General features: G+C 36.3%; 1 protein-coding gene across 1 annotated transcript in view; it reads right to left on the reverse strand.

The window, feature by feature from the left end:
* Window positions 1-24,606, reverse strand: part of DOK6 (docking protein 6) — a 207,363-nt gene that overhangs the window by 43,173 nt on the left and 139,584 nt on the right. The window contains exons 4-6 of the mRNA XM_034429378.2: window positions 22,694-22,813; window positions 15,485-15,674; window positions 11,724-11,862 (exon numbers count right to left, since the gene is read on the reverse strand). Coding sequence (XP_034285269.1) covers window positions 11,724-11,862; window positions 15,485-15,674; window positions 22,694-22,813 — 449 coding nt within the window. The remainder of the gene's footprint in view (window positions 1-11,723; window positions 11,863-15,484; window positions 15,675-22,693; window positions 22,814-24,606) is intronic.

Below are 24,606 nucleotides of genomic sequence, written 5' to 3' on the forward strand. Positions count from 1 at the left end.
TTCACTGTTGCTTAATGATTATAAACCTTGCAATATATTTTAGATGAATCTATCTTTCTATGATTAGTTCTAAAATTTCAACTAAACTTTACAATTCCTGAATCTGTGAAAGAAGCCCCCTACATCTTTTCACTGAAAAAAAAAGAAGAAGTGAATTGTAGATTTTGTCCAAGCCGGACTGGATTTGTGAGTAAGGCTGAGTAAAACTGGCTTACTACAGCAGCTCTAAAAGGCAGCGTTCTGTGTAAAGTTCATGGGCTTGCAAGCAGCAATCTCATTAGGAGGTAATGATTCCGAAAAACAGCATTAATTCTCATGTGGTCTTTCTACTGCAGCCATTGTACAATGATTAAAGGACATCAGGGACGGGACTGAGAAGGACTTATAGGGCTATATGGTCTGCATCTCACAACCATGCTGCGCTACCACCCTAATTTAAAATATATATAAAAACATTATACATGCAGACATGACATTCATTTAAACAATGTTTAGAAGTAGTCATAATTTACTGATTAGTCTTGTGACCTAATCAATAAAATAAAATAACAATAAAATACAGCATAAAGTCTATTTCTGGAGTAAGGTAGTGGAAACAGTTGTAAAATACATATGTGTTAATATAAAGTGTCATAATCAGATAAATAAATCTCCCTTTCAGGGTACTGTAATGCAATGTACAGGATTATGACAACCACTGCCTTAGTTATCAACTTATCACTTTTATATACAGTATGGACATTTGAGCCCAGGACTAAATATGACAATCTGTAGATTGGATACCCAGTCCCTGGCTGTTCTTTCCAATAGGGATGATAAGTATTTAAGACTAATGGGGGCATATAATTGACATTTGAACAAAATATGAGAAATATTTTCAATGGCTGGGGTTTGCTTATGGGGGTTCTCTTGTTATATGGCAAGCGGTAGAAGTGATCATATTTAACCACAGTCCAACAATTCAAATCTTGCTCTAGGATAGGCCCTTCTTAAAATTTGTGTCCGACTCAACGACAGGCATTTTCATTTTGAAAAACCGCTTTATTCTTAGCCAACTAACCTAGGGTTCTATTTTTAGCCAATAATTCCATGTTGGGTTGAACACTAATATCTAGGACTCTCTGTTTAAAAATTTCCCTTGCCTGGGAGGCCACTGAGAGTTAAATGCTGCATAGAAAACCCACACTGCGAAATAACTTTGGGAAGTTGGTTGACCCAGGAGTTGGGCTGGGCCATGCTTATTTGTTCTATTAGGCATATTTTGAGAAGTCTATCAGGATAACAATATTTAGAATTATTGTATATTTTACATTTGGTCAATTTTTTTTCAGAAGAAAGCCTCACTTATGAATTTCTATATTCCAGAGTAAATTAGATGCACTGGACAGGAATTTTGAGGATTCCAAGATCAGAATAAAATACTCTTTCTAAATGTTTCATTTTATGTTTCAGGTATTCTAATATTCTGTGACTGGCTTGCTCATTAAAAAGAAAAATCTTCATTCACAGAGATTATGAGAATATATTAGCCAACGGAGCCCACAACAGATTCTATCCATGCTGCTAATAGCTGGCACTAGGAATATGTCCGTAAATTTCAATTTCAGAAACAGGGAAAAACATGTGGGACATAAAAATCATCTACTTTCTTGGTAGATAACACTTCTTTCTTTTTCTTTCTTTTTTTTTTTTTTTTGCTACAGGCAAGGTAAAACTAAATGAGATAAAAAATAATCCCTGTATCTTCTCTTGTGCTTCCATTTGGAACAATGTGCCCTATGCATGTGCAATATAGATATTGCTATAATGTTGAATTTTCAGTTTGTATACACAAAGTTTCAGTAGTTTTGTTGCGTAGCATATTTTCCTTGCTGTTCGCAGTCTCTGCTGAAGTAAGTCTAACAGATTGTTCTTCACTTCACTGATGACATCAGTTCTGTGGATATTTGTTCGGACATATTGCATGAGGCCACACAAAGCATGTTTACATGTTGTTTCCTTATTTCCAATATGACTTTAAAACATATTTTTCTTCTAAATCTTTCTCTTTATGCAGTTTTCAATACATTGGCTGATTGGTTTAACTTCATGGTTCTAGAATTATTGTTTCCTAATTCTCATGACCTAACTTCATGTTCTATTTTGTGAAAATCAAGACTATTTACATCATGTCAAGTTTTGGGGTTTATAATGAATATGCATGATAGATAGATAGATAGATAGATAGATAGATAGATAGATAGATAGATAGATAGATAGATAGTAGACAGACAGACAGGCAGATATAGACATACTGTATATAGATATATATCCATTTCAATTTATCAACAAGTATACATACATTTGTCATCAAGTATATAGTGATCCAAAGTATATTATAGAGATGGATTTTCAAAAAGTTTGACACTTCCTCTCCTAATAGGAGCTCTTATAGATTGGTAACTAGTTTTTTTAAAAAGGTAAAAATAAACGGGCAATTTTCACTTGGGGAAGATATGAAAAATGAAGTCCCCCACAAATCAGTCCCACTGGATAGTGAGAAATTCTGAATCAAGACAAATACATACTTTTCACAGTATAGTTGAACTATGGATTCACTACCAGCTGTTGGTGGGGGATGGGGGGGAATAAAGGAAACCAGTTTGAGTGGTTTAAAAAGGAACTTTGCAGGATCATGGAGGATTAGCTTATTTATGAGAATTAATATTTTGTACTACCTCTTGAATCACAGGCGATGTTTTAAACGCGGATTGCTAGAAGCAACAGTTAAAGAGTTGTATCTATTTCCTGTTAGTTCAGATTTGTGAGCTCCACAAAGCCATCTGGTAGTTGTCTACTGGGTAACACATACCGGTAATTCTGGACTATGTTTCAAATACTGAATGACATGAAACCCTTGTCATGGTCAGATTACTCACTCCTTCGTCTGGACCTTCAAACCGCTACACCCCGCCGCAGGGAGGCGGAGCCAATTAGGTGGATCCGACCCAGGCACCTGATGGATCCTGATAGGTTCCAGATGGAGCTTGGGCCATTTCCTGAAGATCTGGCACACGACTCGGCCGAGGACCTGGTGGCTGCCTGGGATCGGGCGGCTGGTGGGGCCTTGGATCGAGTCGTGCCTTTGCGGCCTCTGACCCAGTGTCGATCCCTCGTGGCTCCTTGGTTCACCGAGGAGCTGAGGGAGATGAAACGCCAGAAAAGACGCCTAGAGAGCGGTTGGAGGGCCAGTCTCCCTGAATCTGACTGAACACTGGTAAGGTCGCATATTAAGACCTACTTAGTGGTGATAAAAGTGGCAAAGTTTAATTACTTTTCCGCTCTTATTGCGTCATCAGAGAATTGTCCGACCGCCCTGTTCAGGGTGACCTGCTCCCTGCTCCACCCGGGAGCGTGGGAGGACCCCCTGGAAGGCAGGGCCGAGGATTTCGGACAATATCTGTATGACAAAATGGCTCAGATCCGGGGGGATTTGGACTCTGACTGGGTAGATTCGGGCAGGGTGGCGAGGAATAGTCTTGAGAACGTTATCTGGGAAGAGTTTGACTCTGTGACCCCTGATGATGTGGACAGGATTCTGGGGAGACTTAGTGCGGCCACATGTTTACTGGATCCGTGGAGGTTACACGAGGCTGGCTCCAGGGAATTAGTAACGCTTTGTTGAGCCTCTCCTCAAGAAGCCTTCCCTGGACCCGGCAGTATTAGCCAACTATGGTCCTGTCTCCAACCTTCGCTTTGTGGCGAAGGTTGTCGAGAGTGTAGTCGCACGACAGTTTCCGCAGTACCTGGAGGAAATGTCTTATGTAGATCTGTTCCAGTCGTGTTTCAGGCCCTGGCACAGCACGGAAACGGCATTGGTCGTGTTGGTAGATGATCTCTGGAAGGCTCGGGACAGGGGTTGCTCCTCTGTTCTGGCCCTGTTAGACCTCTCAGCGGCTTTTGATACCATCAACCATGGTATCATGCTGCACCGGTTGGAAGAGTTGGGGATGGGGGGCACCGGGTTACGATGGTTCTCCTCCTTTCTCTCAGACCGGTCGCAGTTCGTGTTGGCAGAGGGGCAGAGGTCAACCTTGAGGCCTCTTATATGTGCCTCAGGGGTCGGTCCTCTCGCCCCTTCTGTTTAACATTTATGTGAAGCCGTTGGGCGAGATCATCCGTAGCTTTGGGGTGAAGTACCATCAGTACGCTGATGACACCCAACTGTACATCTCCACCTCAGGCCACCCCAACGATGCCCTTGAAGTGATGTTCCGGTGCCTGGAGGCTGTGCGGATCTGGATGGAGAGACACAGGCTCAAGCTCAACCCTTCCAAGACTGAGTGGCTGTGGTTCCTGGCATTCCGATATAGTCAGTTGACTCCATCACTGACTATTGGGGGTGAGTCTCTGGCCCCCTCGGAGAGGGCTCGCAATCTGGGAGTCCTCCTGGATACGCAGCTGTCCTTGGAGGAACATCTGACGGCTGTTGCCAGGGGGACTTTTGGTCAGGTTCGCCTGATCCGCCAGTTGCGGCCCTTTCTTGATCGGGATTCCCTGTGCACAGTCACTCATGCCCTCGTCACCTATCACCTGGACTACTGCAATGCTCTCTACGTGGGGCTCCCCTTGAAGAGCACCCGGAGGCTCCAACTAGTCCAGAATGCGGCCGCGCGGGTAGTCACGGGAGCCGCATGGTGCTCCCATACAACACCTCTCCTGTGTGAGCTGCACTGGCTCCCAGTGGTCTTCCGGGTGCGCTTCAAGGTGTTGGTCATCACCTTTAAAGCGCTCCATGGCATAGGACCTAGTTATCTTCGAGACTGCCTGCTGCTACCGACGGCCTCCCATCGACCTGTGCGCTCCCACAGAGAGGGCCTCCTCGGGGTGCCATCAGCCAAACAATGTAGGCTGGTGACCCCCAGGGGGAGGGCCTTCTCTGTGGGGGCACCTACCCTCTGCAATCAGCTGCCCCCAGAGATAAGGAGAATCCAAGACCTTGGTGCCTTCCGCCGTGCCCTTAAAACCTTCTTTTTCCAGCAAGCCGGGCTGGCCTAACACTTTTTAAAATGTTTTTAATTGTTTGTTATTGTTTTTAATCATGGGGCCAAATTTATATATATCTTTTTAATTGTATTTTAATGTTTGTAGTTTATGTTTTTACTTGGCTGTTCACCGCCCTGTGTCCTGAGGAAGAAGGGCAGTATACAAATTTAAAAATAAATAAATAAATAAATAAATAAATAAATAAATAAATAAATAAATAAATAAATTTCATGGCAGTGTTCCAGATTCCTCTCCCCCTCCCTCCCTCCCTCCCTCCCTCTCTCTCTCTCTCTCTCTCTCTCTCTCTCTCTCTCTCTGTATGTGTGTGTTCTCATATACAGTCTCAACCTATACACAGTCTTCCTCTTATCCACAAGTCTTTTTGGAACTTATACTGAGAGCTCTGCAAGCATTGGTACTACTATTCATGGATCCCTTTTGAGTTTCAGTTCAAATAAAAAAAAACTACTTCAACCTCCAAAGTTGCTTTTGAAGTTTTAATAGCTTCAGTGCTACTAGGTACAGGCTATTTGATCTCATACATTACCTAAATGATATCTGAGATCAAAAGATCTTTTTACTACAAAAGAAAAAGAAAAAGCTTTTCTTCCTTCAGAAGAAGCAATGCAGGAAATTTTACCTTGAGATGAATAGAATTCTCCCTCAGAAACAAATGCATCCCATATAATGGTACCATTTCTTGCTACTGAAACCGTAGCATTTATTTATACAAAGGATTTTGGTCTAAATGGTGAAAGATAAAAGCGGGCCCTTAAAAACTAAAGGTCAGTATAGTAATATTCCATATTTGCCTTAATGCATCACCAGAGAGATTGACATGGTTCATGGTTTAATCTCCAATAAACATATATTAATGTAACTTTTCACAGTTGTCTCTTTTTAGTTAATTTATTCTGTTTTTTTTCTATGTTCTCTTCTTTTGGCTCCTCAAAGTATTTATTTAAATGTTCCTTTAAAGCTGTAAGGTCTTTAGGGCAGAGACCTGTCTTTTGCTTATGTTGCCCTATGAAGAGCATATTGATAGCTGGCTATTTATCACCTTAGCAACAGGGTGCACCCTGCTCTGTTTTGTCTCAGTACTATAAATATTCTGCATCAGATGGTAGCAAATTGCAGTGCATCCTCCTCCCTGGCAAGTAATTTGTGCCGTCTTGGGTAATACAATATTAATATTTGCATCATTGAACACATTTCAAAATTCTAAAATATCACTGATTTATTAGGAAAAATACTACTGATGACATGTTTGATATACTATATCCTTCATCGCTATATTATATAACACAATCTTTTTATGACATCATGGACATATCCTTTCAAGCAGAGGTAGGCAACACCTGCAGGCTGCATTCCCTCAGAGCTAAGCTGCTGGAGGCTGTGATTAATGGGAAAAGCACCACTGAGCTGACTCAAAAGAGGACAGGGACCAAGACAATTCTTTTTTGTTGACAAATCTTTTTCTCTCCTTTTCTCCCTCCTTTCTGGATCATTCTTGTCCAGAGATTTGAACAGACTGTTTCCAGAGGGTTTTAAAATTGGGAGCCAGAATTGTCCAGTCTGCTTTAAAAAAGAATAGGTGTCAACTTAGAAATGGATCTGCTGCCACAGCCTTTTTTCATTTCTCAATTTGCCACACAGTATTGGGGGAGAGAAGAGGCTTGTTATTGTTATTGTCAGACCAGACAATAACAACAGATCATCCTGTGGGAAACAAGATCATCTCAATAGGTGCTGGCCAGAGACTGGAAGGAGTTGCCAGGAAGATGCCAGAACACCTAATTGGACAGTGTGACCTGTGACAAGGAGGGAGGGGAATATCTATTCTTTAATTATACTAAAACTGTGGGAAATAGTTGGTTTTGCTTTCATGTGTGTTGAAATGATGTACTTAATAAAACAGTTCTTTGAGAAATCTGATCGTCTCAGAGTGCTGACTCGGTTGGGTTCGTCAGTTGGAACCTTGACAATAGGTTTAAGATCTAACACTGAACTGCCCAATGAAATTTGAATTCATTGTATTCATCTTTCATCAACTATACTAATATTTGTGGAACGCTTTTTTCAAAAAAAAAAAATGCTCAATTTCCGAAAATTTACCTCTAATAAAATAGTTGCTAATTGAGACAAATTCAATGCAGGATGGAATGCAAAGAGTGACTCTGCTAGTCAAGGCTGTGTACATAAATATTAATTATGGAACACATAAGAGGCTACTTTCACCAGATCTGTACTTCATTCTCTTGTATCTCCAAATGTGTTTGCAATTAGCAAAATCTATCACTTGATGACTCATGTGACCAGACATTTTCCGGCTCAAGAGAAGAATATTCAATATCATGATAGTTTTGCATATTGTACAACTACCAATTTCTTGCCTGAGAGAAGAATCAGATGGAATTCCTTTGTATACCATGCATAAGAGCCAAACTGAATGATCTCCTACATCATAACTGGAAATATCTGGATACCTAAACATGCAGGGCAAAAGGTGAGCACATTACTCTTTCACTATGCACCATTATTTCCCGATTCCTATCTATCCTATCTATCATCTGAGATAGCTGCTAATCTTCATGCTATAATAGGACTCTCTCTGATTACAGGTGACCTGTTTGAAGCATATGGTCACCTTCTCTGGTGCAACTTGCTTTAGCTTATGATAAAGGGAGTTGCCCTGTTAACACCACATGGCACATGCTGCTTCTCCAGCTGATGCAGTTATTTCATGTTCACAGTGTAAGGGCCTATGAATCACACTACTGAATGCTAGTGGTGTCTGCAGACAGCTTCCAGCAACTGGAACTAGGCACAACTGGATTTGTTTATAGCACTAGTGCTAGTGGCACAACTGATAGACTACCCTGAATGTTCTGCAGGCAACACTGGCATCCTTTGGTGCAAGTGAGAAATCTCAATGGATGGTACTGCTATTGCAAAATCATATTATATGAGCAGTTATAAATGTGGGCCAGCCTGAATTTTGATCACATGACTGTGGGGCACTCTGCAACAACTGGAACTTTAAGGATGTAAGTTGTGTTTTTTCATTATTATAGTAACTTTGTCTATGGAGATTTTCAGTCATTCAGGTCATGGTTGTCCAAAAGATGCTTTTTCAAGAGGCAACTGGACTTTCTTTGAAGACATTTTACTTTTCATCCAAGAAGCTTCTTCAGCTCTGACTGGATGATGGGGAATGGAAGTATTAATATTCCTTGCAGACAGCTTGCATGGTCATTTGCATTCTTTTAGACAGTCCACTTGGAGGTTTATCTGTGTTCTCAGGGTCATCTGAGTAGCGCAAATGAGTGCAGTGCCTTCCTGGAACTGCTGAAAGGACTGTATTGTAGACAGGATGATGTTTTTTGAGAGAGGGCTGTTCAATTTTGACATTAGATGGCCTCTTTTTCGAAAGTAACTTTTTATAGTAATTTTTGCTGCGAAACAAATAGACATAAATCAAGGACTACCTGTGTATCTAAACTCTAATATATACCTTACATATGATTTGGAATGTAACTGCTTATGGATCAAGCTGTGGATTACTTATGAAGAACATACTGGGATAGTAAAGTTCTCTTGCCGTGTCCTTACCAGGTAAAATTTTCACTTATTGCATAATTTAAATATTAAAACAAATCCATAATTTAAAAAAAAAATAAAATAAAATCTAAATTGTTACTTTTGTTTTAGGAAAACTCAAAATATCCTCTCTTGATTGACCTTCAAGGTTTCTAAATCTAAGGAAGAAAAAAATAATACAGTACAAAACAAACAAGATTTATTGCTGCCTTGGTAGCTGGTATTTTATAAATAAGTCTGCCCACTTCTGCTGTTTGCATTATTTATACAAAGTGAAATAACAGATTTTCCTTGCGTGAATGTATAAATTTAAGATTGTATTAATTAAATAAATCTAGCTATGGCCAAATCTTATGCCTTGCAAACCTTAGGCATTTGGCACAATTCAGTCTGTCTACTGTAATGATTCCAAATATTGTCCAAGCACAATTCAGATAACAAAACCAGATTTTTAACACTTGAGTAAGATGCAAGCATTAGAAATACAAAAGCTTTTTTCTCTGTTTCCTCTTCCTCCATCTCTTCTCCTTACACGTACAATATTCAACAAGACCGAGCCTTGTTGTTTTGGTTGTGGATGATGGGTGACCTCTCCCCCTTTCCTCTAATGTAAGATACAATATAATTGTTGACATAAAGCATGCTGAAAAATATTTGTTTTCAACCACTTACTCTTCTATAGGAAGACTACATTAACCTGTGTGCTCCTTGTACTTAACTATATAACCACAGCAGATATGGTTGAGTTAAGACAAATTCCATTATTTAAAAAATGCAAAGGAAGTAAATTAAAGACAAGAAGGTGATTAGATAAGAAAGACCTGGCAAGATTAATCTTCCATGAAGAGAAGATATTATTAAGGAAGGTGATGTTTGCTACTTGTTTTATTGCATTTTTAGTTTTATTTTTAACCACTATATATATATATATATTTATATATATATATAGCAATAAAAAAATTATGAAAAAAACACTTGTGACTTTGTTTTAAATTATGTCTGCATCAAACACAATTCCTGACGTCATGCTAAAATAGCCTTTGCTGTATATATATTAATACAAATATTGATAAATAAATATGGGGAATGAGCACATTATATATACAGAAAATTGAAGTTTTATGTCGCATTAGTTATATCTGCCAACCTATATAGAACATCTTTAATTTGTACAAAATTTCCGTGTTTCCTCAAATTCATTACATTTTTTGCTGTCTCTCCACTATATTAATAAAGATTTATAATAATGACACTGCACTCATATTCTACCTTTCTTGCATCCAAATCTTCCAATATTTCACATGAATGGTTATTGTGGCTTATTCAAAAATAAAAATTGGACAAAGAAAGGAAGAAATTAGGCCAGCACAAAGCCTCATAGCAGGTTGAATTGCCTTAATAGCTGACTTGTGGTGAATGAGACTTAAGATACCATAACATATTTAATTTCAAGCAATATTTGAGTTCTATGGACTTAATTATTTTTCACTACAAATCTCCTCCAAGGGTGACTTGGTTTCAACTATTAGCTTGTGTAATTTACGGGAATTGTGATGTAAGTAATATGGAAGCTAACTGGAGCAGTATGATTTATAATAGGTTTTTAGAGAGACCTTGTTAGTTACTTTCAAACCATATTTAATATATCAGAAATGTCATAGAATGTAAAGTTCAATTAGTAAGATAAATTTCATATCAGAACTATTCTTCTGATCAACAGATTTGAAAAGGGTATGGCCATATTTTTTTCTCCTTTCTTTTAGAGCTCTTTAGATCAACTCTCACAACTGGCCAGAGAAAAACTAAAAGGAAATACACAGTGATTTAATGTGCGATAACATATAGCTGCTCTGAGAGTATTGACTTTCCCCTAAATGGGCTTTTCTGTTGAAAATACCTTGGTCTCCTAGAATTAAACACTTAAGTCAAACTTATTAGAAGAGAAAATGTCCCTGAGAGTCAATCAGAAAGACAAATTACCTTCTCAATTTGCTGCGAGGCTGCTTGGTGAAACGTGATGTAACAGCCTATATTTACCTAGTGGTTCAGAACTTTATAATACAAAGCCTCCAGGATTTAAACATTTTCATTACTATTCTACTTCTTTATACCATTTTTAAAAACCAAATAAAAATAAAGAACACTGTGATGTCTTACATGGTTAATATATACAGTAGCAAACTGGTACGGATTGGCCTGTGGAAGTCCTTCCTTTTTAAACTATTAAGCTGAAATAAGTAGGTAATTACCGCAAGGAAGATCTGGGTAACTAGTGATTTGCCAAACAAGGAATATGAATAGAATTTTTAAAAATACTCTTCATTGTCCAACATCTTTACTATCATTGTAAGAATCGTAATAGCTTCCTGCCCACCACAGACATGATCTTCATAAAGCAGGTCATCTGTGTGACTGGCCTGATTTTATTATCTTTTTTGCAGCAGTTCCAAAACAAATGCCACAGTCTTAAAGCAAATCCATTGTTCGCTACAGGCAGTTTTGCTGAAAACCGAAAATGTATGCCATTGATCAGCAAACCCATAGTAAAATGTGGTCATTGACCATGGGATGCTGCACAATTTCATAAATGTGAGCCAGTTGCCAAGCACTTGTCATGAGATCACATGATTGTGGGTATAATGTGTACGTGGCCATTGGAACTAGGTTGCAAGTGCCCCCCAGAGAAGTCCGTCATAACTTCAAATGGTCGCTAAAGAACCAGTCATAACTCAAAGACTACCTATCGTAGATCTGATTCCACATAGAAGAAAGAAAACACATTATTGAAACTTTAAATGCTCTATTTTGTTCTGATAAATTTAGGCAAAATGTATATGCAATTGCATGTATTTTGACCCTGTACCTCATTAGGAAGAGAGAGAAAAAATCTTATTGATGGCAATTTCTCACTTCCATGGTTATGTGATTAATAAATAAAACCATAATTTTAACAAAGTGGAGTCTGATATGAGTAATATCATTTATTTAATAATTGTCAATTAAGTTAAATATAAGTTTTCTTATATAAATCTGATTTTATTTCAGAAACGATTTCCTTCCAAGAAACAATTGTTTAATAATAGCAAGGGTCTTACCCGTGCTTTCTGTTCCATCTCCATCATCAATCTTTCGTGTTGCTCAGCTATTGCCAGTGTTGCAGAGTGGACTTTCTGATAGATCATCTCACCTTCTCTTGTCTGAAAGGTAAATAGCCCTTCTCCTGTGTCACACATCCTGAAAAATGTATATACATGAATATTTATATTAGTTTGAGTTTCTGTTTTAAAGAATAAAGAAATAACTGGAATACTTTCAAGTAATGTCTCACAAATTTGTATGCTTAAATTTGTAGATGTGTGTGTGTGTATATACACACTCACATATACAAACAAGATTATGTGAATAATCAAGAATCTTCTTTAGAGATGCACATATTAAAATATTGAAGGAAATGTCCAAGACAGCACCTTATTTATGGTTTGTTCCCTAATATTTCAGTAATCACTCCTCATGTTTCTATGTTAGGTCCTGAATTTGGAAACAATAGTTTCACTGCTTGGCAACTGCACAAAATGAGTTAAGGACTTTAGCTGTACCATCTAATATGACAACATCCTATAATAAAGAGTTTTGCCTCAGCATATTGTGCAGACATGCCATTAAATCTTGGTTTAGTGCTAACTGTCACATACTGACCAATCTATGATTAGGAAAATCATGGTTTAGGATGCTGTGTGATGTCCCAATCAATGAGATTTAGGTTCACTGCCTATAGGAGGAAATGCAAAACATGGAGTTGGAGTCAAGAGAGGAATCAGCCTGGAGTTGTTATATTCCCACAAGCAGTGCAGGTCCAGCTCTGTTTGAATTCTGTTAACTCTTATCTAGCACAAATTTAGTACTGACCGTTAGTTGATTAGATTCTTGTATATAGGCATGAACAATCAATCAGTTTAACAGGAACTTAACATGTGGTCCTGATTCTCCACATCTGACACTGGCTACGATTATGATGTAAGATTCAGATAACAAATTTAAGTCTGTATAATTTATAATACAATATAGAGATATAGGATTGCAAAAACACACTATATTTCTCAACAACAGCTTTTCTTTCAATTGTAAAGCAGCTGTTCTATTTCTAATATATAACAGTTAACTTCCTGTGGAACCCATCACATCCCTTCAGTTCCTAATAGACAAGCCTATATTCAATACGTGTGTCTTAGAGACCCTACTTAACAACATGTTCGTGAGCCCAAATTATGGTCATAATTAAATCATTGTGATAAAGTACTGCAGGTCACCATGCAATGGCACCCAATTTTATAAACTTTTTTGCAGCAATTATACGAACGTGATGGTCATTAAACACACATGGCGGTTGTTAAGCAAATCTATTTTATCCAAGTGGCATTTTTTTTGTTGGAAATCCAAAATAAACTCTAGAAACAGGCAAAAAACATCAAAAATCATGGTGGTATGACTGTGAGACACAATGAACATCCATAAGTATGCACCAATTGCCAAGCACCCAAAACATTATATAATGGACATTAGGACCTTGAGCACCTATTAGGGGATCTGTCATAACTCTGATCAATCACTAAGTCACTGGTCATTAAGCAAGGACTACACTGTAGAAAAGATAATTCTGCTGCATAGAAATATACAAGACCCATTATATAATCCTGAACATTATTTTAAAAGTTTCTTTAAAAAGTTTCTATGCAACACTGGCATGAAATCAAAGTTATTTACTTAGAGGTAGACTGTTGCAATGCAGGAAAAAGCCAGAAATCTTTGTGAAAAATAAAACTACAGTACATAATCCTGTAACATGGGACAGTCAATAAACTAAAGGTTAAAGCCATGAAAGATCATAGTTAAAGTTAGCAAAGGTTAACCAATAAAAATGAAACTGAAGCCCAGAAAGACTGAGCTATTAATCAGTGTATATTGACAGCTGACAAGTCCTAAAGGTGAAAAAGGGTCAGAGAAATAAAGAAGCCTGTAAATCAAAATGAAGATTAATCTATTTAAAAGTGAACAAAAAAAATCCCAAGAAAACAGATAAACTGCAGCTAAACTTGTGAAGATTTTATTCAGCTCTTATCAGTTGCCTTTCTCTTTTATTCAAATCAAGGAATGTTGCCTACAAAAATAAAAGCATTATTACCTTATGACTATACTCTGTGAATGTGATTCATATTTGAAATTTGAAAAAAAAGAAGTGATAATCTTGGATATGGACCAGTTCACTATGAGTTGCTTATTTTTTGTTATTCCTTCCTGCTTTAATGGATTACTCATAATACCTGTTTTTATAATCTTATCATTCTGCGAGATTTTGTTTGCCATGTATAAATGGCTCAGTGCAATGCTTTCCTTCAGAGTAATTCTGTCTACACATCTGTTACATTCCTGTGAGACTGAAACTCAATATACAGATACTGGACAGAAAACTAAGGCAACTCACAACTAAATTGTCTTGGATTAAGCACAAAAATCCTGCTGATTGATCAGCTGCTCTGTATATTTGGCTACTGAACAGGAACATTCCTTTTTTTTTTAATTTATCAGTTCCCATTTGAATAATTGGAGGAATAAGATCCCAAATAGTGTTCCACATTAGGAACAGTCGAAAGAAAGAAGGCACAGCTGCTTAAATACCAGCTTCTGTGAAGAACAGAAGTATGATTGACCATGGAAGTTCATCCTTTTTTGGTGAGTACAGTAAAACCTTGATTCTCCAGACCTTAATGTGATGGATTTAATTGGATTGTACCCCCAAAGAGAGGAGAAAATCCCACATTTTCCAAAGCAGCCAGAATAATTGTCATTTGTCTTAAATGATGCAGCTGATATAAACAATCTATGATGTCTTGATGGAATATCTAATATGTCAATTAACCAACTGATTTTATCGGATGCCTGATGTCCTTTCATGAAACCAGATTGTGTTGGATAGATTATTGAGATAATGCATTTTGAAAAATTTATGCCATGGCTGCTGTCAACATTTTAGCAAGTATATTTAGAGCTAAATTTAGGATCTGGAGAAGGACTCTGTCACTTTTCATTGATTTAATAGAATTAATTACTGAAGAGAATACCATGCTGTTAAAGAGACATCTCAGTCAGAGTAATCTTTGGATGTTTTTGTCTAAAAAAAATTATTTAGTTTATTCCATGAAGATGCTTGAATCTAGATTATACAGTTAACTATAAAAATATAAAGCATCTACTAGGTTTTTATTGCTTTTATCCTGAAAAATCATTTATTGTGGGGATATCATTTTGTTGGTATAGTTTCAACCTAGAAGACTATTTATCAATCAAATTTATATACTGTCATAATTTACAAGCACTCTTGCACACTCTCACACACCCTCCCCAAGCTGTAATTCTCATGCACTCTTTGTCTACTTTTTGTAGATCTTTACTTATTTCTTTTCCCTCTATCCATCATGAGTTAATTTATTTGATAGGTTTGTCAATCGCAGATCAATTAAACAATTTTTTTTAAGAATTACATTGTGCCTAATAGGGCATTTCTAGGATATAAAAATACACAATCAACATTTTATTAAAAACTGATATTCTGCTAATGTGTCAGATACAGCATCATCAGACAAACCCCAATGCTTAAAGCTAGAATATAATGTCGCCTGACTATACTTTGTGGATTGGAAATGCAAATTCATTAAAACAACAACAAAATCCTAAATCTACAGAAACAACTTTGCTGACAATAGGTAAAACAACTATTCTTAAATGTGCCCTTTTTACATTATACTGACAAGGCTGACCTTATTAATAACACAATTATTTGAAAGTATGAACTGTTACTTACCTTCCAGATTCAAAAGTGAACCATGTTGAATCACGCCCATATCTTCTCAAAGAACTGAGAGGCCACATGACCAGTTTAACCTTAGCATTATGGATATCCCAGAGATAAATGTTTTCATGTGTGATCTGCATTGTACATTCACCGTAGATATCTAAATTTGGTGTAGGCATAAGGTATACATTGAATCGTTCTGGAAGACAGAAACAGAAATAATACAATTGTAGTAAAAAGTGTGAACTGCCTTGAATTATTACCACAATTTCCATTTTGCCTATTGACTGAAGCATTTATTAAAGTAAAACTTATTTAAAGATAGGGGGGCATGATGGATTTAGAGGATAGGGTTGCATTTTATTCCTACCACGTTTGGAAGAAGAGTTGAATCCCTGTTGATGAAATAAACTTTGCCTGTTTTTATGACCTTCATAAAATTATATAATCACTTTCCTTTTTTAGCATTTATAATTTCAATTAGTTCCTTTACTTAGGAAAATGCACCTGTTTTCCAGATTTAAAGAACTTGGCACATTTTTTGTAACAGACTTGTAATATACACATTAAGCTTTGAAAACTACAGTTATACAAAAGAAAATGTTGGAATTAAACTCTCTTTTTGTCAAGCATTCAGTTTCGATGTTTTCCTTGTAGAGATGAAGAGAGACACAGTAAAAATATATTTCTCAAGTTGTTTTATTACATCACCTCCTAATTAATCTATCCAAAAAGTGATAGGTAAGCAACTTTTTGTAGATAAACAAAGTGCTCTGTTGAAAGCCATTTATTTAGTCATTTAATTTATTCTTATTGACTGGATGCATGCTACTATATGAATTTATAATGTCATATTATATAATACTAAAGTTCTAGACCCAAAGGTGGTTTTTCAAGAGGCAACTGGCCTTATTTGCTTTGAACACTAAACTGGAAAGATGTATCAGAATTAATGTGAAATATTAGACAGTTGATTCTTAATAGTTGGTTTAAAGCTTTCAGGTCTAATTTGCTTTCAATATACACTTGGTAATTTATGCAAATGAAACAAGGTATTAATTAAACTGCATGGCCTAGGTCCATGATGGCGAACCTATGGCACGGGTGCCACAGGTGGCACATGGAGCCATATCAGTGGGCACTCGAGCATTGCCACAGCTCACCTCCAGCGTGCATGCGTGCACTGGCCAGCTGACTTTTGGGCCTTCTGGTCCCACCGGAAGTTGGGAAATGGGCTGTTTCCGGCCTCCGGAGGGCCTCCAGGGGTGGGGGAGGCCGTTTTCGCCCTCCCCAGACTCCTAGAAAGCCTCTGGAGCCTGGGGAGGGTGAAAAATGGGCCTACTGGGCCCACCGTGCCATCACATGTTAAAAGCAGGGGGAGCTTGGGGGGCACACATGCAGGGGCGGACCGCATTGAATTATGGGTGTGGGCGTGCACGTGGACGACCTCCCCGCGCTCCCCCCACTTTTGGCACACAACGGCAAAAAGGTTAGCCATCACTGGCCTAGGTACTTTAACATGCCCTGGGGCACTTGCAACTTTAGTTTCTTTCAGAGATGCTGCACTATAACAGAAACTCACAGTCTTTTTAAAAATTATTAAAAATTCAAATGAAAAATAGAATCAATGATTTATCTAATCTGTTGAAGAAAGAGTTGGAATAGTAAATTTTCGAAAATCAATGGATTATTTCAGGAAAATACATTTTTTAAAGAAATGTTTGTTTTGAGGTGTGGCAAGTGCTCTTTGAGAACACTAAAAACACTTTAAAAACTTACAAAATGTATATTAACAAACTAGATCAACTTTTCGTTGAATTCAATATTTTGAATTAATGTTAATATACATACTGCTTTATGATTATAAAGCAGTCGTCTGAATGGAGAATACTCTGTCAATGTCCTGTATTTGTATCCTGTACCTTTCATTTCACAGTTGTAACTGCAATTAACTCCCAGCTGGTACCTATTAATTTTTGTGAATAGTTTAATTTCAGAATGAAGTATTTCATGAATAATCTTGCACCAAATCAAATCAAATCAAATCAAGTGAAATCAAATCAATCTTTATTAAAGTTTTAATCCAAGATATATCAATTAGTATTATGATTGGGAGGGCTTTTGATATCTTTTTCCTTAGAATCTGATTCAGTAAATCAGGGAAAAATATTTCTTGCCATGTTAAACTATTGGAGATTATTAGAAAAGAACATTTGGGAAACACCGTTTGCTCAAAATGTCAAAACACATTTGTTTTTTTTGCATTGAGCATCAGTGTCTTAAGGTGAGTTGTCCTTAAAAACAAAAATTCCTGATTAGACTGAACATCAGCTGCGAAACAAAGAAACAGAATCAATAGTAATTATCCAAGAGTGGAAGACAAATAAAAAGTATGCAGTGAAACTTAGAAGAATTAGAACTACTGATAAAAAAAACAAAACCCTAGAAGTTTAATATACCAAGCTACTGGGTAAACACAACTATCACAAAGAGATTCTGCAGTAAATCATTTTATTATATTCCTCTTTTGTAACACTAAACATACAAAGAAACAATAATCCTACTCCAGATCAATTCCAATTTTATCCATTGCAATCCAGAATAGAGTAAAATATACAAAAATGGTAATGAAATAAATACAGATGTACATATCCTGACTTGCTCAAAAGCCTTACTTGAGCTGAGGATCCATAGTCATAAAGGGAATCCTTTATGCTATGAAGCAAAAAGGTGAATTTAAGAATCAGCTAAACGGAATTGAAATGTAAAATTAATGTGAATTAATAGAAGCTGAAATAAATGAGAGTAAATGTGACAGCACAGAAGAATGTGTTCGATCTCATCCAGTTCACAAAGGCAGAACTCCTGAGAGGTTTTACAAATTGTATTGTATTGCATTATAAAAGAGCTGATGGTAAACTTTCAAATGAGACTTTCAAGTATGCTGCTAATGTTTGGGAGATTTATACAAATACATATAAATTGCTGGACTAGATGTTTAGGAATTCCTGAAGGGTAAATGCATCTCTGAGGTTTGACTCCATTCATTTTCAGTACTGAATATACGGAACTGGCCATCCTGCTATTTTTTTGAGCACAATGGTTGCTTTGAGTCAGCGAAGAAATGTAATTATATCTTAAAGAAAAAGAAGAAAATGCACATAAAATCCAAATGACAGGCAAGCCTTAATGTGATAGTCCGTGATAGCAAATGACATTCATAAATAAATACAATTAATAGAAGAGGGATATAAGCACGAAAAACAAAATATTCTTGACAAATCTGCACTGGCTTTAAGATTCTGATTCCATAATATGAGCTCATTCATAATAAATGAGTAATTTAATGGGTTAGTTGGCAACCCAGTCATACATATTTGCAAATGAGATTTTAGGAATAATCCAAGAAATAAACTATAAAAGAACAGGCATCATCTGTTCTCCAGATGGTTTGGGCTATAATTCCATCTCTTGCTGCCCAGGGCTGACGGAAATTGTAATTCCAAACATAAGAAATATACCTGGTTGAACAATCTGGTTCTATAAGAACAATACTCTTGTTTAGATGACCTACTTAATCTGTGACTTTGCTGCAATATGGATGAATTTGAAGAGTAATTAATCAAGAAATATTCATATGAAAATGAACATAATTATGTTAACTAACTTTGGTTAGAATAAGGCATTCTCTAAATTTATAATTACACAGAATTGAATTTGCTATAAATCAGAGGACAGTTTATTTATTGCTTTTTTTTTGCTGTCAGTACAATATGTTATATATAATTTTATCACTTTTTGCAACCTTAATTTGCTCTGTTCAAGAACGTCATTGCACAGAACTTTTTAAAATAAAATATGGATATTAGCATACAATTATTTTCCATTTCCTGATTCATATGCACATTAAAAATAAATTGAAGGAATTTATTTTTTCCTGTAAATATAGGTGAATTAATATGAATTAACAAAAGGGTATACTCCATTAATGATCTCAAGACTAGTTTTGGCTCTAATTTGATTGAGTGGTATGTAAAGGTAGCCACTGATAGTTTATTAGTAGTTTAAACTGAAATATGTGCTTCCTGTGCTGAATTTCAGAATGGCTATCAAAATTTAGATTCTTCAGGGGTAGGAGAGTGTGATGTGCTTCCTGTACAGTAATGTGGATTATAATAAACATAAATTTTTATCTCTGCAGCATTGTTATCTGTGTAGAAAAGCTTTTATATATATGTGATAGTCTATGTAAGCCACTCACAGTTGGTTTCAACTGAAGTAGCAGATCTGTTGCATAAAAGCTCTGCAAATAAATAATAAATTTGATCCTCTGCCAAAAAAATAATAACATTCAAGCTAATAATTAAAATAGTAGTTAAAAAGCAGACTAACTTTTGTCTGCCTCTTTGAATTATTTTGCACATAAAACTGATGAAGTGTATTAAAATCTGATCTAGTGGTTTGGTCTAGTGATTAAACACCAACTTAGAAACTGGGAGAATGTGAGTTCTAGTCCTGCCTTAGGCAGGAAAACTGGCTGGATGATTTGGACCAGTCATTCTCTCGCAACCCAACTCATTTCACAGATTTGTGGTTGTGAAAAAATAGGAGGAGTAAGGAGCAGTAGGTAGATCTGTTGCCTTGAATTACTTATAAAAATAAAGGTAAAATTATATATATATATATATATATATATATATATATATATATATATATATATATATATATATAAAAAAAAAAGGTTATCTGTGATTGTGAGTTTCTTAAATACAATTCTGACTTCAGGCTAGGACATCATTTAGATGTCAGAAGCCCTTTTGCGATGAAAAATTCAATCAAATGCATCCTACATATGTGAATAAAAGGGAAAATATTTCTAAACTAAATTATTTCATTAAATAAAATCTCATGATACTCATTAATATTTTACCCAATCCTCTGAATGTGCATTTATATGTTGTTTTTTCTTGATAAAGGTAGCAAAGCACAGCTAGGTTTCCATGAATGTTGCATTACAACTTTTGCTTTGATGTGCAAGTAAGAAGTGAATTGGAGCAATTTTTTAAAAAAAACATGTTTGCAAAAAAAGGAGATATTTCAATGCATTTGCTAATTTATTTATTTATTATTTATTTATTTATTTTGTCAGATTTATATGCCGCCCTTCTCCCGTAGGACTCGGGGCGGCTCACAACAATAGAAAAAAATCCAGCAATAAGTAAAAAATTAATAGTATTAAAACCAAATTAAAAATACCCAAATACCCAAATTAAAAACCACGGCAGATCAGGGAAGTTGGTGGAAGAGCCATGTCTTTAGGTCAGCGCGGAAGGTGCGGAGCTCGGGAGCCGTCCGGAGCTCGGTGGGCAAACCATTCCAGAGGGTTGGTGCAGCCACAGAGAACGCCCTCTCCAGTTAATGCTAATGCTCCAGTTATAGATGCTAATGCTCCAGTTAAAGATGGTTTATCCAGGCCTGATACCTGATTTAAATGTATTAATAAATATTTTGTATCGTGTCTTGCTATGTGTAGCAACCGTAATGCCTGCTTTTCTTTCTAGAGTTAAGGTGACAGCTAGCTTTAGCTCTGCTAATTTAAATGCAAATTTCGGCACTGGGGGATATTTATCAAAATTGCAATGTCTGGAGTAGTGAAACTAATGATTCAATTTTGCATATTACTAAAACATCCATTTTGTTCGGGTCTTGAATTTAAATGCTGCTGTTAATTATGGCTACTTGGAGTCTTACGGGTGCATTGTGAATGGAGAACCTGGGGATAGTGTCCTAAATAGATTCATTTCAAAACAGTTGTTTAATCTAAAACAATAGATATGTTTTAGCTATACTGAGTAGATAAATAAGATAAATAAATGTTAGTTTCTTTATTTTGACTGTGGTCTATTGGCAATTTAAAATTGACAATTCTGATCTGATGCATCAACTGGCATTTGTGCCGATATATTCTCTGACCTGACTTGGCTCAAGAGAGTCCTACAAAAAAATTCAGAAACATTTCAGCCTGCTGTCCCAAAGGTGCTTTTTCAAGAGGCATCTGTACTTTCTCGTTTTTCTTTGAAGATGTTTCGCTTCTTACCCAAGAAACTTATTCAGAAGAAACTTTTTCAGAAGAAGCTTCTTGGATGAGAAATGAAACGTTTTCAAAAAAAGTCCAGTTGCCTCTTGAAAAAACACCTCTGGGATAACCATGACCTGGAAGACTGAGAATCCCCATAGACATTTCAGCCTGCTCTTCACCAAATTATGTGTCGAGATCCCCTCAACACCGCGATCTGTAGCGGCAACTGTGATCCCTGCTGTTTGTGGACCCTGGCAGACAGCCTGCAGCAGCGAGGAGTTTATGGGGGGTTGGTTGGGGACTCACGTTCACACCGGTGGTGGGGGTGCTTATTAATAATAGGCGGTCGGTCACGCAGCGGCCGGAATAGGCAGTGTGTTCTCCTGACACCCTTCGCCCGCTGCCGAGAATGAAGAGGATACATTCCGCGCATGCGCTGTGGACGCAGAACCCGGAAGGGCGTGTAAAAAGCCGGCACAAGTATTTAAAAGGCGTTGGGAGGCAGCCGCTCCCAACGCCGACTTTATGTATTTCACATATATTTCACTTGCCGTTGTCGGTGCTGATCGGGTGGATTAAATGACTAGAGCAAACAAAAGCTGTTGGTGGCGTTTTTTATCCCACTCCGACGCAGGCACGCAGCGGAGGTTTGAAATTATGATTTTGCATATAGCATTAATAAAACTGTCTCAGGTCTATTCTGGGAAGTCCTACATCAAATTTTCAAAAGTTCCATACTAGAATTTCAGAAACTAGAGATTTCCATCTTTAGTCTTGGTGAAACCCATTGACATTGCTTACTTTCCACTGCAAATTTATCCAGAAAATATTTCATAGTGATGATTATTCTTTATGTAGTAATGTCTATATTATCAGAATATGATAAAAACCTTTGGCACATCCTTGCCTTGTAAATTACTCATAAATCACAACTTACTTTAGTCCATAGTTTTGAAGGAAGTCAAACCTCCATAGTAAATTTTACTGACCTTATCTGAACTGTATCCTGTACTAATGTACCCATTAGTAAAATCAACTATTTATATGCAACATAAATATCCTAATAAGCCTAACCTCTACAATTTGACAAATGAATTTCTGATTTTGAAGTATGTTAAGTAGATTACCTAAACACATACCATTTTGCTCTCTTTGAACTCCAGCAGCAAGTAGATCGGGTTCACCAAGGCTTATATCATTAAGTCTAGTTCCAAGACATTCTATGCAAAGATGTTTGCACCACTCTTCTGCCTCAAGCTCTGAAAGAAAAAAAATGCACCAGGAATCTTATTAATATAATAATATTATTCATAGGGATTGTGGAATAAATCAAATATGGTACATTGTTAATGATGAATGTGAGAAGAGACTGCCAAAAAAAAAAAAAAAAAAATCAAGAAAAAAACCTGGGTGTCAGAGAAGATGGTGGGAATTCCCAGGAAAAGAAGAGGAGCCAAAGCCAAGAAAATAAAAGATTTTAGAAAGGACCTTAACAGAATTTCAGTGAGCTATTAGAAGAAATAAGATTCAGTGATATAGCTACATCTCCACTGGTTTTCAAAAGTGTTCTCTATATTCAGGAGGTTTCAGTCTCAAAATGATGTGGTAAAGGAGATTTGAAGCCCTGTTTACTCATATGATTTCGTCATGTTTTCAGGTTTTTCCATATTTATTGAACAGATTTAATATTGTGAATAGAGTTTCAGTAAAGGAGTTAAAATTTAAGGATAAAATGGTTAGATAATAAATGGGATGGAAAGAATAGGAAGAACTCTGGATCGACTATGCCTGGAAAATTGTAAAGAAGATCTTAGAAAATAATTTGGCCTGTTATCAAAGGCTGGCTTGGCAAAACACAAATATTTAATGATATGATTCAATGACAACAAAATGTAATTGGTATTTTAAAAGTTGAATTATTACACATGATTGTTTATTTTATTCAGTTATATTTTTTTTGTTTCTTCTACTCATATGTCTAGGTTTCGTTTTGCTTTTAGATTAAACAGTTCACACAAGAAAAGAAAATAGCAAATTATTGTTGGTAACAAACCCCAAATTTTAATATCAGATATTAGCATAAAATTTAAATGTATTTAACTTTATTATATTTAAAAATAAGATAACATTAAATATAATTAGTATAGCAACTTTACTATTCATTTAAACATATTAAATGTACAACTCTTTGCTGCAAATCAGATATAGATTTTTGTCTTCTACTTTTGAATAATTACTTTAATCAAAGAATTTACGGTTCTTTGTATGTATCAAGGTGTCTTGATACATTTCAAATTCTATGGTTATAGTCAAAATATAAAACTTCCCAAAAATCTCAATCAAAAATCTCCTCAAAAATGTACATAAAACTCCCCATAGTAAATGTTTTCTCACCATAAAAAGCAATTATAATTGTAAAAACCTTGTTTATTTTGAGAAAGGTGCAAAAATATTATAGCATTGATGGATCTTATCCATCATTTCACCAAACAGTTCAGAATACCTGGAACAAAGTTTCTTGGGAAGAATCTGAAAACGCAATAAAAGCAGATGCATACACTTGCTTCATCATGCTTTTTACCATCATGTAGTGCAAAATCCATCTCCTTATCAACGTTTGGTTATTTTCAATGGGATTTACCCACTACCATTAATCTAAGAACCCTTTCATTTGCTTCATTTCTTGGAGCTCCTTTGAAAACCTGTTTTTCCCTGCTTGGCAATCTGCTTTTACTAGAGGTCAAACAGGTACAAACCAGAGCTTCATTCCTTATCACTGGGATATTCTCAAGCACACTCAGGAAACCATCAAAATTCATCAGTTCCTCTGATGGATCATTATAAAGTCCTTTGCCATTTCAGAGATCCCAGATGCTGACAATGTGTAGCTAGATAAAAAAACAAACCCTGATCTTAGATAATAAAGGATAAATCTATAAGCTGCCCAGAGTGAACTTATAGGGTAGATAGGCAGCATGAAAAATTAACAAGTAAATAAACACACGTCTTCCATATTGTTCCATCTGTTACAAAGTAGAAATCCAGAATGTGG

Source organism: Pantherophis guttatus, chromosome 3 (assembly GCF_059756535.1).
Source record: "Pantherophis guttatus breed Tessera chromosome 3, ASM5975653v1, whole genome shotgun sequence".
In the NCBI taxonomy this organism is placed as follows: domain Eukaryota; kingdom Metazoa; phylum Chordata; class Lepidosauria; order Squamata; family Colubridae; genus Pantherophis; species Pantherophis guttatus.